Genomic DNA, 17,436 nt, shown 5'->3' on the forward strand with positions numbered 1-17,436 from the left:
AACTCTTGTGACAGTATCTAATGCATTTAACACAATGTTTGTGGGAACTTTTCAGCTTTAGCTAATGCACTTATTATCTGTTATTTAACAGATAATAAGTAAGTAATTTAACAGTTTCTTGCCAAAATACAAGCAAACAACCAAGACATGGTGTGAATTTGTTTTGAAGGAACTTCGATTAGTATCCTAGGTATAGCTTAACGAAATTCTTTTTTTTTTTTTGACATGTCTCTTCACTGGAGTTGTGGCTTTGTACAAGGGTGAGTACCAATCCTGCTTATGTTACAGACTCATGTGTGTTATGAATAACATAAGTATAAGGAGTAAGAAGTCTGGTTTAGATACAACGTTTTCTATGTGCATCCATCAGCATCCACTGTTCAGCTCAATGACAAATTTAACTCAGTGAACAAAGTGACAAATTTAATAGTTTTGTGCATCCTTCTGTAAAATGTTATCTGATTTACTTAGATATTTAATCAAGTAATTGTTACTCCATTTGTGCACGTTTTAAAATTTAGTCCAGGATCTTTAAAAAAAATTAAGATTCTCTTAAGTTGCATTGCTGGTATGTGTTAACAGCTTTCAAAGTAGGTGCAAAATACTTTACAAAACTGCAGTTTAGTATCTCTAAGAAGCTTGTAATTTTTCCTCAGTTTTCATCAGCTTTCTCTGTAGTGATGAATTCATTTAAAACTAGTTAAAGTCATCTGTCAGACACTGGACTATATAACAGCATATGTGTATTATGAAAGAGGAAGCTCTGAACAGTCTAGTATCATGGTTTTTATATTCTTTAATTGTCTATGAATCAATGAAAAAAGCATGAAAATGCATATCAGAATTACCAAGTTTTCATTCAAGTAAACATTGCATCCAGGACTATGAAATTATTATACAACAGGTGAAAGATTAACATTGATCAGTGCGGCCACTGTCATATGCAGTTTTCTGCTAAAAACATTAACTTTTTTATTGTGGGATTGTGGGCACCAAAAGAAGACGTCCTCTATGAAATAACACATAGTTAAACCAAAGGTTGAGATGTGTTCAATGTGGTGATCGGTATCAGTGAAACTGACAATGCATGAAATTGAAAGAGGAGTGACACAATTGGACAATGCATTTGTGAACACCATAAATTACGCACAAATTGTAATACACATTTGAAAATCTGTTTTTTATTTGTCTCTTGCAATCACACATTTGTCACCTTTATGGAGTCTAATTTCTCTTAATAGGGATGGGATATTAAAAAAATTCTTTTTCTTTAAAAAAATAATTTTACTGGACTATGAAGTTCAACTAATTTTCAAAAGAACTGCACTCCAGGTACTTGTCAGGAGCACACCACAAGGGAAACAATCAAAAGCCAAAAAAGCTTTTTAACTCTGCAAGATTTCTCAGAAATCTCTATTACTCTATGCTCAGCCATGTAAGTTCATAAAAAGAGAGATTTCTGAGACATCTTTCAGAGTGCGAGAGCTTTTTTGACTTTTGCCTGAACTCTGAAGCCACACTGCCTGTAACCTCGAAAAAACATGGACAAGGAGGAACTTTTGTATGTAAAACATGACGAATTGTCAATTCTAAACTAATCTCATAGCTTTTTTAGTGTCTTACAATGCAATCAATGCCCATCATCATCTTAAAATGAGAGAAAATCAAACTAAATGCTTTAGTCTTATCATTTAATTTCTCAGTGTTTCCATTGTATCCATTTTGTTTCAGTTTCCTCCTTTGGACTGTACAGTTAACAGTAACACTCATGCAGAGTTGTCAGCTCAAAGCATCTTAAATCAGCTGCTAAGCTGCTTAGGTTGCTGTAGCATTACCTCTCCCCATCCTTTCTTCTGCTCTCCTCCCCTCTCTTTCCCTCTCCTCTCTTACAATCTCTTGTCCTCCTCTTCTTTCTACCTCCTTCCTCTCCTATACTCTCCTCCTTTAAAACATGAGAGAACAAAAAGGAAGCGATGTAGAGAGACACAGCGTAACATCCGATCCTTATCAATAATGGATGAGCTTTTAATCTAGAACTACTGTCTCTTTCACACAAAAGGCCATCTATAGGGAAGAGGGGATTATATTTAATGTATTTTTCTTTCTTGTTTTAATCTGCTCCTACTACTATGACCATTACTACGAGTAGAGCTATTGCTGCTACTACTACTACATACTACCAATAATAACAAATGCACTAGTGGATTCTAAGTGGAGGGGTGAAGTGAACGCACTAGTTAATTCTCATTTAGATTTAAATTGCATAAAACACCAAGCTACTGATGTGTGGATGTGCAGCACACAAGTCAATCACCATGTTGATACTTTGAGATTTCTACACAGATTTCTACAGGTGATCATCAAGAGCTCATAATAACAACAGTGAAGGTCATATAGTTGAAAGCACGATGTTTGTTTGAAGTACATGAGGACAAAGATTCTGATAGTAAATCCAATTAATGTGACTGCTTGTGGCCATAAATGTCACGTTCTTGTATCATCACAATCAAAAATGTGAAACTTTACTTTAAGGAAGACAGCCACTGAGCCTAGCATAGTTTAACCGCACTTTAATTGGTTAAAGAGATTCACCCTATAATGTTTTTTTAATCTAAACTGGAATGCTAATAGGTTGTGCCTTTGTGGGTCCTTTCTGTTGTGCTGCCACATTACACATGTGGTGTGGATTAGCGCAGAGACAAATGTGTCACACTTACATGTGTTTTGTGTATGCCTGTATGTGGCCAAGCATACATCCAACACTTAAGTGTCAGTAACTGAACAGCATTTCATTGACAAGCTACATTTTCAGTGAAATAAGCAAGAAGATGAACAATAAGCAAAAATGGACATAATCAAAACAACATTGTGAAGTTTGGAGCATCTATTAAAAGTCTGCTGTTCAATGGCTGACTGTCTAGACTTGACACACACACACACATGCGCGCACACACAGAACAGCCTACAGCAGACTTTTAAAACCAAGTAATAAGCAGGATATAGCATACAAAAACATGATATGATCCTTTAAAATCCTTATAAAAGATGCATGAGTGAAGACAATGCTCACTTAGAATAAGCTAACGGCCTTCAGTTCTTTGAAACAACGGGTTGAAAACAGACCTATGACCTTTATCACTGTACTAAAATCCAGGTTGGCTTACACAACCTAATTCCAGCCACCTTCTGCCATTCACGTTTATTTTCAAATTATGTGAAACACTTGCTTAATTACATTTGCAGAAACTGTAAAAATGTACAATAAATACATGGTAAAGATCAGAAAGATAAAGTTGACATGATCCCAGTTTCTTATTAATCTTAGGTCTTAACATGTATGAGCCAGTCAGAGGCAGACGCCAGCAGTGAGAGGAAGAAAAACTAACACAGGAGTAGTGACAGATGCTGCAAAGGCAATCACATTGTGCTGACATTATTATAAAATGTGAATGATTCCCCCCATTTTTCAAGCAAACTTAAAAGTAGTCATATGAATATGTGAGCCAAATAAACTGAAACACTTGACAAGCTGGTACAGCTGTAACAGTGTGGTTGACAATGTGCCAGAGGACGGGGCACCTGGCTCCATAACCATACTGTAGCAAAAACAAAGTATTCATTTGCAGTGAATTTGTCCACTTCATCTGTTGTAAGCCATTATGTCAATATTTGTACATCTATAATTAGTTTCACAGAGAGCTGTATCCATAAAGTGTCATTCCACTGAGGGTTTAATGTTGCCTCTCAGTAACCCTTTTTTTAAAGTTATCCCAATATAACATTTATTTCATATTAATAAATAATTAACATGAGTACCATACCATTTGTATTACAGATCTCTGTATTCATAGCAAAATGCACAGTACTGAACCTGTTTTCGGTACAGTGCATTCTATCAGCCTCTCCATTTTTTCTCGGTACGTGTGAAACATAGCTTTGAGAGTTCGACCTGGAAAGAATAGGCAATGTGTCTGTTGTTATCTGTTAACTAAACCATGCAGGTTAGCCCAACCCACAGCAACTTCCATAAGTTTCTACCCATGTTTACGTTGGACGAGAGGCCAAAATCCATGAGTTACACTACAGAGGGAGGCAACAACACTCCACATAACACACTCATACCATTGAGAGGTGGGGGCAACTAAAACAGTAGAAACACCTTCAATAACTGGTCCATAAGCCCATCACACAACCAGCAGCTGCCACTCTCAGGTTGTGGGAGACAGCTCTGCTTACTGAGTTACTGCATAGCACTTATCTTCAGCAACACAGGCTTCTTGTAAAACACTGATCTGAGAGAGACAAAAACCATTCCACACTGTTTCATTGACTTTTATGCAGAAATTTGGGAGACAGTGACGTCACATGACTACTATTCCAGCCTGTCAGCATCATAGTTACACAACAGGGTTGGAAAAGATACTTAACCCTGGATAGGTAACCCTGTAAGCCAACACCTGGTTCCTGCATCAGAGCCACCAAAACACACAGTGGTTTCATAACAATATTTATCACATATAACTCTCTACTCCTCAGCTGACGGAGAATCAAGGAGCTGCTCAAGATATCCTGTAAAAGTGTGCAGTGCCAGAACTGAGCACAGACCTGTGGAAGGATCCATTTGAAACATTCCTTATGAGGAAACAACAGAAGTTATTTATCTAAACTTTAGTGTGATAAGTAACACAGTCATATTGGACTCACAAATTCAACAGTGTTCAGCATCAGCATCCATCTGAACAAACAGCGTATCACCTGCTCTCTGCAACTAAGATACTAAAAAGCCCAACCCTGTCTGGGAGAGGTTTGGTTTGAAGTGCTGACAGAATTATTTATAACTAGCTCTCTGATTATGCAACAAAACATTCCCATGAAGCCGACACAAAGAGACAGAGAGAAGAGGCCTTTTACATCTGGCCATACCGAGTGTGCCTAGGAGACCTTGGTTTATCCCTCCCATTATGTAACAGCCTATCTCTATCAGCACGCTGACAAGCAAGCAACCCAATCTCAACAAAACTTTAACAGAATAAGTCAAATTTTCAAGAATCCATTATTCTAGTATATGCTCTGTGGGTGTGTGTGAGTGTGAGGTAAATATATTGGAGCACAGGACTGTTCAGACTGAACTGTCAGCAAGAGTTTATCACAAGAGACGTACACAACTTCTCCTTATCCTCTGCTCAGCGTGAAACTGAGTTTAAGAAAGATTTACCTTTAGACTAAATTTCTCAGTTGTTTTGGACTAGTAAGAGTTTTCATAATTTTAATTCATAGTAGGCATCAGAGTTGTATCAACCAGATAATGAACGAAACTTGTCTTTTTGGGCATTTTACAGGGACTAAAATATTTGTGACTGATTTTTGTTTCTATTGTCAGCTGAAAAATCAAAGGCCAGGTGTTGCAGCCACTATTAATTCATAAATATAATACATCATACATTTATAAACACAATAATACATCTATTCATATATAAAAAAACAAATGTGCCATTGCCTTATTCTGTTTTTAAATCATGAATGCATAATTCAATTTTAATTAAGTAATTTTAAATAAAATGGATCACAAATGTATTTTAAAAGGCTTTTAATTTTTTTTTTTCATTTTCTGTTTACAAATGTGTCTGTTTATCTTCCAGTTTCTCTCATCACTTGTATCCACACTCCTTACACTTGACCAATCAGAGCTCATGTTGCAGCTCTGTGGGTTGGGCCCATAGACTGTATAAAAAATATGGACACAGTTACCGTGACGTCACCCGTTGGTTTCTGAAGAGTGGTTTTGAAACTCAAAGTGAGCGGCTCCTGCCATTGCCATCTTGGCAGTGCGTGACCTTGCCTCACTCCCAGCCAATCAAAAATGGGAAAAGAGGTGGGCCAAATGGCTGAAACAAGCCACCTAGCGGCTGGCAGACCTGTCATTCAAAGCAGCCATGTCCTTTATTATGCACAACTTTACGGCTTAATAAAATTTAAACGAGTAAGTTATTAAAAAATTCACCCCTGGTACAGTTGTCATGAAAGGGAAATTAGCTATAGAGACTTGTACCAGGCTGTAAACATGTTTATTTCTACTGTGAAGTTGGGCATTTTATCATGGGGGTCTATGGGGAATGACTCGCTCTTGGAGTCAGCCTCAAGTGGCCATTTGTAGGTTTTGGCACTTTTGCATTGGCTTCAGTTTTCAGCCCTGGGGGTTGCCGCTTGGTTGGACCTCATTTAATTTAGTTACCTTTTGCTTACATGCCTCAAATTAAAAAAATATGTCACTATGTTAAAGAGATCACAAAATAAAATTCAAAACTATTTTCTTTAGATTTAAAAAAAAAACTGTTGTCACCCACTTCTCTGCATACATCTGAATAAATCTGGCAGGTGTGGAATTGCATGCACATGAGGTGTCTAGTCCCATATTTACTTACTCATGTTAAACTAATGTCCATAATTAACACATTAATAGTTGTGACATTTTTAGTTCATTAGGTAATCTAATGTTTCCTGACCTAGGTTAAAACTATAGTAGCACTGTGTGAGTAGGAAAAGGGTAATTTGTTAAAATATTGCAGATGATGGCTGGTGAGTGAAAACCCTGAAGAAGTACAATTTCAGTGATTATGGCTTTGGAAAACTCGATTGTCTGGAGGCCTGTGCAGTGGCATTTCAAACTCAAAGAAAAAAAGGAGAGTGGCAGAGGGTCACTGATGCGGTTAGTCATGTACGTTATGAGCACAAGCTGGAAGAAATACAGAAAAAGTGGTCTGATTTTAAAAATAAGACCAGAAAGTGCATTAGAACACAAAAGCAGAGCTACTGCTGCTGGGGGAGGAGAGGGGACAACAGCACTCAGAGAGACACTGCTGTCACACACTGCACTGATGACCACACGCATCCAAATGTGGATCGTTTGCATGCAGGCCAGAACATGCTTAGATCAACACATTTCGGTATAAGAATTAATAGTCATGCCAATGTTAACTTAAAGGGGACGTTCACCCAAATTATGTAAAAACATATTTCTCACCTATTCCACCTTTTCATGTGAGTACAAGGAAATGACCAGCACATATTTAACTAATATGTCATAGGGTTTTCTTAATTAAATGTATGTTTTATTGTAAGAGAAAATATGAAAACATTTGTGAATGAGGCCCAGTATAGTACCATGCAATAAAACGATCTAAACTAAAATACTGACAATTTCAACTGCATGTCTTTCACTCTTAGTTTCTGAACTGCTTTAACGCTCTACTCCAAGCCAACAGTGTCGACCTCACTGTTAGCCTGTTATTGCTGCTGAGTCTAATTGCAGGATTACAAATTATTTAGTACTGTTTAGCTGCTTTCGGTGTCAAGCAGGTTCTCCAAACACCAAAACTCCATTTTGAGCCGTCTGAAGGTGAAAGTGTTTTTTTGTACAGTTGAAGACACATAGAAGAAAACCTAAGAGACCAATGACTATCTTGCCTGGAGTATATCTTTCCATCATTTTATCTCTGGCCCAAAAAACAAACAAGACTTGATGTTTAACTTGAAATATGGATGCGTGTCGTTATGCTTCAGCAAAACAACTTAATTGGGGCATTCAGACAAAGCAATCTGGCTCGTCATCGCGTCTCTTCTGTGTGAATGGAAATGCAGTGCTCAGTGAGAACATAGTCATCAGCTGGTGCACTAACATGATAACAGTCTCCAATCACTGCTCTCCAGATTCGTAATATGTGATCGTCTGCTTCGGGCCTTTTACTGTTACCTCAAATGCAGGCCGTTCTGCTGGGCCAGATTTTAAACTGCATAATGTATCATTGCATAATGTGCCATAGTTCAAGGATATTCCTCGTAGGGGAATTCAGACATGCAAACAGAAAGCCTGGCCAAGTGCAAACAGCTGATCACCTTCTTATTGAGGGGGAAAAAAATGGGAACGATGGGCCTTAAGAAAATACACATAAAACCAACAGACATTTTTGCTTCTTTCTATGTGCCCCCTGTGTATTTCATATCACAACATACAGATAGACTATTTGACTACTACTACTGACTACTACTATTATTACTATTACTATACTATTATTATGGACTATTTTCACTGGGAGGCCTTAAAATGTTTTGTAGATGTGTATGCACTGTCACCTCATTAATTTCATTTTGTAAAGAGAGCTACCTCCCCAAGAAAATGTCCATCAAACTCAAAAATCCTTTAGTCATCATTTGTGGATTAATTTATGAAAGCTTTATTCAACATATAAATTGGTAAGTAACTCATTTTCAGTCATGATGGGACAACTCATGTGTGCATATTTCCATTTAAGGGTTGAAGACACTTGACCCGACTTTGAGATGAAAACAGTTCTTGCCTGCCCCCCCTCTTTTTTTTGATTTCTCTTGTGTTAATATGTTGCCTTTCTAGTCTATTTGCTGCTGTGGTACTTGTTTAGACTAATTAGCTGCTGGATTAACACATACATCAGAAACACTATATTTCCCAGCTACCCCTGGGGTATTTTTGGCATTACAGCCTCGGACAGCCCAGTGCTGTGACAGGGACGGGGTCGACTACTGCCTTCAGCCAAATGTTAACTTAGTGTGGAGACTAACCCCCCCCGCTTCATCCCCCCCATCACTTCCCCAGCACCACATATGCACAACCAGGCAGAGCACCACTTAACTGTGCTTTTCAGCCACATGTTTCTTCAGCAGTAACAAGTGTTCTTTTGGTCACAGAGGCAGTGACAGACAGACAGACAGACAGACGCTCACACACACACACACACACACACACACACACACACAAACATAATCCTAGTCTGATATGATGGATACTGCGTAGTTCCTTTTTTTGTTGTTGTATAAATTATTAATACAGAAGTGGCAACTTGCACTGATATGACATCTTTTTCAGGTTCTAGATTGTGATGGATACAGTCATGTGCTGCATGGCTGTCATGTCAAGAATTAAACTTTCCTTTGCCTCCAACTATTACTATGATTGCTCTGTCTGAATGCCAATATAGCCGTTCACATAAGACAATTTTGCAGCATAAGAATAGTGATCAAATAGTGATTTGATCAACATCAATGCAACAATGTGGGAGTAACAATTCTTTTTGGTTAACCGGTAAAACTTCTGAGTTATATTCACTACTTGACAACATACAAAATCAACAGGATAAATATGCCAACGACAACTACTTAATGTGGTTGTGATATAACAAAATACAAGTGATCATTGAGAACAGGAGGTGACAGAACAGATGTTTAAGTAAGCAGACTGTCTGTCCTACTGCTGACCAGCTGATAGGGTTAGCACAAAATTTGTTACTATGCCTAAAGGTGCAGAGGCATCAGCGCATGTTGAAATGTTTTAATGGTGAAATGTTTTTTTGGGAGTTTTTCCTTCAAACAGAGGGTCTAAGGATAGAGGATGTTGTATTGCTGTTGTAAAGCCTCTTCAGGCAAATTTGTGATTTGTGAATAGGTTAAAATTCCCTTGACTTGACAATGCTTTAACTAGAAGCTACAGGACTCTTTCTGAAAGTATGAAGATGACAGCAAATAAAGCGTGCTTTCTTTATGAGCTGCAGTGGAGCGACAGTAACACAAATAGGGAAGTTCACACTAGAAAGACCTTAACTTTGGAAGATAAGACTTGATTTGACTAACTCAGACTGCAGAAGCCTCATATTAGCTTACGCTGAACATTACAGTGCATTTGCACAGAACAAGGACTGTGGATTTTGACCCCCCATCTGTTACATTGGAGTCACACTAGGAATGGATCACTGTGTGGCCTCTATGGACCAGAGGAATGATTAAAGTGATTAGTCAATAACTTTAAATGATGTGCATATGAACTTGTAAGTATTGTTTTAAGAAAATGTGAACCTTTCATTGAATGATTACTATTACAGAGCTTCTGCACAAAAGCAAGAGTAAAAATACAACAACAAATGCAATTGACATCCTTTACACTTTAGTTCAATGTAGGAAATTTAGATGTTTACAAAGTAATAGCATAATATTAAAACCTACTTAACAAAACGAATGTCACACACGTGATGATATCATCCATACAGTAACATACAGTGTTAAATACACAGTATCATTGCCAGTTATGCCAGCGGGGAGGACTGAGAGGCGGCTTTTTAACAAAAAAATAATGTTGCAGAAAGAATTGTTTTTGGGTCCATAATAATTATCACATATGTCTGTGCACACATTACACACAGACCTTTATATTCATCTATCAATATGCAATTAAATTTTCAGCTTACAGTTCAACTTGTAATCATGACAGTTACTACTTGATGAACAGGATAAACTTGCAGGTATGCATACATAAAAATGTACACCTGCTTTCGCTTTTACAATGCAATCTGTAGGCAGATTTTGAAAACTGTGACTCCAGGTTAAATGTGTTTGACTTTATTTGATGCAGTGGTTGATCTAGACTATTATCTAGCTCTCTATCTGTTTATACTTTGTATCATTTTAACTGAATTGTCAAATGCCAGCAGCTATGATCTGGTAGATAAATATACGCTGCATGAACTGATAGCGCACTGAGGAGGGCCTCTGGCTGAAATGTTTGTACTGCTTTAATTCCCCTGTGCTCATAAATGAGATGAAAGAATATGGAGCCTTTGGAGATTTTGGAGTGTGGACTATCTTCTCTACTTTTTGTGACATCCTCCTTAGGCTGACATAAACCCTCATGACATATCATAGTATGTACACTGAGTATACAGTATGTCATAACAAGTATAAAGCCTTTTATTAGGAAGGATGAAAAAGCATAATGTCAGAGTAAATTAAAATAAACTTGGTATTGTTAAAATGATAACATTTCACTGGTGACAGGTAACAGGTAATTAAAGGCAGATTGTGAGTGGGTCCACATTCACCAGGAGGTGTCGCATCTCTAGGACAAATGCAGAGGATTTCTTGCCTGATATCAGAATGAAAGAATCAGTTCAGAGGAATAGTCAAACACTGTCAATGTCACAATAACGAGGGGCAGCAAATTGGTAACACTTTATAATACAGCCTGCGATTTAATGTATTGTTTTGTTGAATGTTTGAATGAATCAGGTACCAATGAAATACTTGCTGGTTTCTGCTGGTACAGTAGAAGAAAACAAGACTATGGGGAAGAAGGGAGGACGGGGAATTGGACATTTTAGTGGAAAGAAGAAATAAATTATACTATTTTTGTAAATACTGGGTACTGAAATTTGAGGAAAATGTTGTCAATAACACTGATACTCTGCAGAGCTTATAAACTACAGTAATTGTGATTAATTTCACAGTTAAAATCAACTATAAGAGTGTCGCTGTACTTCATAAATGATTGACCTCATCATTCAAGCTTCATGCCCTAAAACTACATTACACCACGCCCCAGCATTGGTGAGTACCACTGTCATCATTTTGGGCCTTATTTTCTTCCACTGTACCTTCATTAAGTACCAGTAGGAACCCGTCAGTATTTTACCTGAGTCATACATACAACAAAATGATGCTGTAAATGGCAGGCTGTATTATAAAGTGTTACTGCAAATGGTTTTAATTCCTTATGACATCTTGCTTACCCAACAGCTGAAATGATTGTACATGACATCATTTTGTATATGTAATGTTTATTTTTGTTCATATTAACATTTAAGCCATAATTATCAGCCTTTTCATTCAGCCATGCATAGTCATAAGACCAGATAAGATTTCTGTCTCTGTGGAAAAGAATGACATGTTTTGGATTTAATCTAGATCTATCAAGCTTTTATTTGTGAAGTATTTGTGTGCGTGCCCAGAGGGTTGTTCTGGTTGGAAAGGCCTTTGAAACAGCATTTAGCACACAGAATATTAAAATTCAACATTGCCATGATCATACCAGAAAACATAAAATTGAGGCCAGAGGCTTACAATGGCTTGTAATGGAGAGAGGAGACAGAGGCAAATACTAAAACATTAAAGAGAGACACGTTTGTTTGTGTGCACGCGTGTACTGCATTATGCAGGAAACTTATGCAAATCAAATAATGTATTTTCTCTAAATTTTCTGAAACATGGCTTTCTACAGGACTTTTGAATTAGTGTAAAGTGTTACACTCATACTAACGAGCAAAAGTAACCCTTAGAAATAAAATAAAATGATGAGAACTGAGATGATGTTTTTGAACAAAGTTGAAATGAATTCTAGTTTCAGAAGAAATTTACAATCATTACCCTAATTAAAAAGAGAATATTTTTTAGAATAAACATTTAACATACTTACCTAAACATAAGGTGGTTCAAACTTGTACCCAGAGTGCAACAATGAATACAGCTTCATTAAGGCTGATACCAACGGAGTGGAACCTCCTAATGGCCTGCTCTACACACATAGCAGAGGACTTCAATAAAAATAAAGTAGAGAAAACCATAAAAGTACTATGAATTTCTATGTCTTCACTCATGTGGAAAATACAACACATACTCAGACAAGCGTGTTGTTGGAAGAATGCATATGCCTGCTTAATGTAATACATCGCGGTGTAGCCAGTGTTGTAGTGCAATGTGACCAGTGACCACGGATAATGTCCCTCTGAATTCACACAAAAAACAACAGAAAAAAATACAACCAGAGAGAACAGAGGGAAAAACAAAGACTTTGAGTATTATAAAGGAATGACAAGCTGGAGGCAGAACCAGTCCAGCTCCTGTTGAATGACAGACTATAAGCCTGTTAAATTTTGTCTTTGAATCCATCCATGACCCTCTAAGAAGATTTACTGTGGCTTTGATCTTTTCAGCTGCTTTTTATGCTAAAGCTTGCCCAAACTTCTCGGAAATCACACTTTTCACTTTTAAAAAGCCTAAAATTAAAATACTCACTCAACCGTGTTAAATGCACCACGCACTCCTATGGAAAGTTAGCCCGTTAATATAGATAGTACAGCCGAGGGGGGTGTGCTGCAAGAGTAGATATGACAGGACATAGAGTCTTGTTAATATTACCAAGCACCGACCTGCCTTTTGGGACTTTGTGGTTACTGTTATGAGTTTCAAAGACAAAAACTCATAAGCCTGAAGCTTCACATCATGTGTGAACATTATGGACATCATACTTTCTAACCCAAGTATAGCTTTCAGCTATTTTTTGTCCCCACTGACCAATGGCATTCATCAACATATGACATTTGACAATTTGATCTCTACTCCCTTGACCTCCTAAGTTCTGATGCCATCTTCAAATAGGCACTTGTAGTCAAGTATAAGGATCAATAGGGTTATATAAAACAGACTTTAATGATATAAATCCTTGTGTGGTCACAAATTCCACTGTAGGAAGCAACTATTTTGTGGTTTATGGTTAATGTAGGCAAATAAAGTAGGGAAAGAGCAACAAAAATCAGCAGCAAACTTCAATAGTGTGCAGAGGTGTGAAAATATGGAGGATTTGAACTTCTCACTCAAGCTCAAGCTCTGTTTTTTTATTCATCACAAAACTGCACTCAGTGGCCACTTTATTAGGTACACCTTTACACCTGCTCATTAATGCAAATATCGAATATCAAATGTATAAAAGCATGCAGACATGGTCAAGAGGTTCAGTTGTTCAGACCAAACATCAGAAAAGTGATCTACACTAAGTGACTTTGAATTTGGAATTGTTGTTGGTGCCAAACAGGGACGTTCCAGTATCCTGCTGATATCCTGGGAATTTCACACACAAGTCTTTAGAATTTACAGAGAATGGTGCGAAAAACATCCAGCGAGCAGCAGTGCTGTCAGAGGAAGTCAGAGGAGAATGGCCAGACGAGCTGACATTTCAACAGAGCAATGCAGTGGAGCATGTCTGAACTGACAACACATTGAACCTAGAAGTGGGTGTGTTGAGAGCTGCAATGATTAGTCTGATCAGCAAAAAAATAATCAGCAGCTATTCTGATAATTGATTAATCATTTGTCATTTTACAAGCAAAAATGCCAAATATTTGATGGTTACAGATTCTCAAATGTGAGAATTTGCTGCTATTCCTCATCTTTCATTATAGTGAATGGAATAATTTCCGGTTCTGGACTGTTGGTTGCACAAAAGAAGACATTTGACAACACCATCTTGGGCTCTAGGAAATTGTAATGCATATGTATTTTTTTTTTTTTTTACTATTTCTGAGGTTTATAGACCAGCAAGTTAGTTCTAGATGGGCTACAGCAGCAGGAGACCACACTGGGTTCCACTCATGCCAGCTGATAAAAAGAAAACAGGCCTCACAATGGACACAGGCTCACCAAGACTGTGGAAAGCAGAGGAGTGGAAAAAAGCTGCCTGGTCTGACAGACATGCAGGGTCAGAATTTGGCATAAACAACATGAATCCATGGCTCAATACTACTGATTGAATATAAGTATGGACGTCTTGACAGCCCTCCAAAAGTAAAGCCAAAACATCTCAATCAGCCCCCTGGTTACTGGCTGCAGTATAGGTCAAGTCCTATTTTCTTGGTAGACATTGGGCCCCTTAATACCAGTTAAGCACTGCTTAAATGTCACAGCCTATAGTATTGTTGCTGACCAGGTGCCTCTCTTTATGGACCCAGTCTACCCATGTTGTAACGGCTACTCCCAGTTAAAAAGCACATGCCATCTCAAACTGGTTCCACAAACATGACAGTGAGTTGAGTGTACCCCAATGGCTTCCACCAGATATGAATCCAATGGAGTGCCTTTGGGATGCGATAAGACAGATGCATTAATGTGCAACTGACAAATCTGCAGCAACTGCATGATGCCATTATGTCAACATGGACCAGAATCCCTGCAGAATGTTTCCAGCACTTAACTGAATCCATGCCATGAAGAATTCAGGTTGTTCTGGGGGCAAATGACAGTCCTACCCATTAGAAAGGTGTAATTAAAGTGGCCATCAAGTGTTCTTCTGTCACTTCATGTATACGAATGAATGAGGAGGGATGCTTGCAGCATTCTCCCCATTTGTATAATTCATCGCGTCTTGCCCCTCTCTGTGACGGCAGGTTTTTCACCCCACCGAAAGAGTATGTCCATTCAGAACAGCTATTAACATCTTTGAGGTTAGACGTTGTCAAATGACGCATTGAACAAACTAGTTTGTTTCAAACATACCCCAATCTTAAAAGCCACACTGACAGAGTATTAGGTGTTGGAATATGTACTTGTAGGTAAAACAAAACAAAACAAAAAAAAAAAACTACAACACAACACAAAAGATTTTTAGGCAGATATCAGTTCTGAAAGTTAAAGAAATCTGAAGACAATATAGTATCAGCTGATATTGTTCATTTTTACCATAAAGATGTAATAAATGTAAACATGTTTGGAAAGGATCCTTCAAGAGTAGTGACAATTATACAAGATAAAGTGCAGATGAACAGCAAATTATAAAATGAATAGATAAATAAATCGATGGATAAATAAAGTACAATTGAATATTTCACTGTAAATTCAATTAAATGCTGCTAAATACAAACACAGTCAAATAAAATTAAGAAAACATAAAGTAAAATGAGGTGTATTAAACATATAGGCTATGTGATGCTTTGTCATGTTGCAATTCCCCCATCATTTAGCTCTGCCAATACTGACATTGAGCCTATCTGTGCCAAGCTCATTTTGGCCGATAACATCGCCGATAACAGTGAGACAAATGACCCTCCAAAACGCCCTGCTGCAATTGGGCCCAGGTGCAGATCATTAACATCGCTAAATTTTGACAAAAACTTGATATCATTGGATAAATATGCTTTTTCACATCAATCTGAAACAATTTAGTTATACATAGAAATGATAAGTTATAGCTGGAATTTATATTTTAAAAAGGTGCTAGGTTACCTTATAACTTGTGCGTGTGTGTTATGGTATGAGTGGAATATAATGGCAGCAACTTTTTTGGGGTCCACCATTTTCCCGACTCTGTTTGTCTGTCTGACAAGTTAACAGTCAGGTAGGTTAAACATAAAGCCATGTCTTACCTCAGTAACAGTGCTAGTCTCCAGGCGAGTAAAAAGCCCGCCACAGAGTGCTTCTTCCTCCTCATCTCTCTCCAGAGGCTGCTCTCCTCGCGGCTCTTAGCGCTTTCAGCACCGCGAACAGCGCTCGTGCTCCAGCTGTGGTCACACAACACGCGGGGGGCAACTCAAAAGCATACTGTGGCAACAGAGAGACTCAAAAACAACCCAGCAGTCTGTTCATCCCCATTACTAGGACGAAACACAACATGGAAGCTGCGCATCATACAAAAGTAAAACAGATAACTGAAAAAAGGTTAAAAAGGAAAAACGAACGGAGCGCGCGCCAGCTGTTCAGACTCTGCTCTGGGCTCGTTCTGTGCCCTCGTGAAGCACGGGGGCAGAGAGACCCGCCCACCACTCCGGATTGGCATGACTGACAGACAGTTCAACCAATCATCTACAGTGTTGTTAATTTTTCCAGCTGAATCGCATCTGAAATTAGAAGTCCAGCGAGCTGGATCAAATTTGACACCCACCCATGCATTATTAAGCTTTCTCCTGTCTCTGTGTCTATATGTCCCTATATAGCTCTCCATCCTGCTATCCTGGCATCCTCCTCATTTTCTTTCCCTTCTTCTCCGTCTCAGTTTCTTTCTCCATCTGTTTCTAGCTCCCTCTGTCATTCTGCTCTGTTAGGCAGGATCACATAGAGACGCATGTGGTTGTGATTCCCGACTGTAAAGTAGCCTATGTTGATGTCAGTTTGCCATATGTGGCCAAGGTAGGCGTGGGAAGAGGAGTGATGCTGATTAAAGTTCAGATTTAAATCAACAGCACCCTGAGGCAAGTACAGTGCAGTCCTTAAATACAGTATACTTGGGGAGAGATGTGTTTGTCATTGTTTTGGCTCTAAACCAGCACACTGGCTTTCCAGTGAAACAATGACAGTGGTGACTTCCAGCTTTAAGGGTGTTTGGGGGTGTTTACATCCATATTTGTGTGAACAGTGTGGGACTAATTGGGCCTTTTACACTTTGGGGATGAGAATAAAAAGAGTTAAAATTTCTACACGGTTTATCAGATGTGGATATAAACACCCTCAAGTTAAAACGGAGAGGCATACAGATACAATGAGCTGGAGTAGAGAGCCAACACAAAACCGTCCAAACACTTACATACATGCTTTATGCACACATAGATGAGTGTTTTGGAATATTTTTATGTGCATGCATCTTTTCTCAGCAATTTAGTTCTGCAAACCCTCATTTTCAAATAGGCTTACATCCCATCCATATAATCCACTTAGCATGCTGTAATTGTCAGTTGTACGAAATGAAATTTTCAGATCATTCTCATTTGTGTTTTATATTTATATTTGACACTTTTTCTTGCAGCATTTAATAAGATTATTAAAGTAACTAATAATATTTCTTATTACTTCCACTCGTTTGAACAGCAGTAATTTTTG

At 38.1% G+C, this 17,436-nt stretch overlaps 1 protein-coding gene across 1 annotated transcript in view; it reads right to left on the bottom strand.

The window, feature by feature from the left end:
* Positions 1–16,335, bottom strand: part of glra3 (glycine receptor, alpha 3) — a 56,450-nt gene extending 40,115 nt beyond the window's left edge. Inside the window, exon 1 of the mRNA XM_044346774.1 lies at positions 15,990–16,335. Within this exon, the coding sequence (XP_044202709.1) occupies positions 15,990–16,054 (65 nt within the window). The 5' untranslated portion in view covers positions 16,055–16,335. The remainder of the gene's footprint in view (positions 1–15,989) is intronic.
* Positions 16,336–17,436: the final 1,101 nt, after the last annotated feature.

Source organism: Thunnus albacares, chromosome 3 (genome assembly GCF_914725855.1).
Source record: "Thunnus albacares chromosome 3, fThuAlb1.1, whole genome shotgun sequence".
NCBI lineage: Eukaryota > Metazoa > Chordata > Actinopteri > Scombriformes > Scombridae > Thunnus > Thunnus albacares.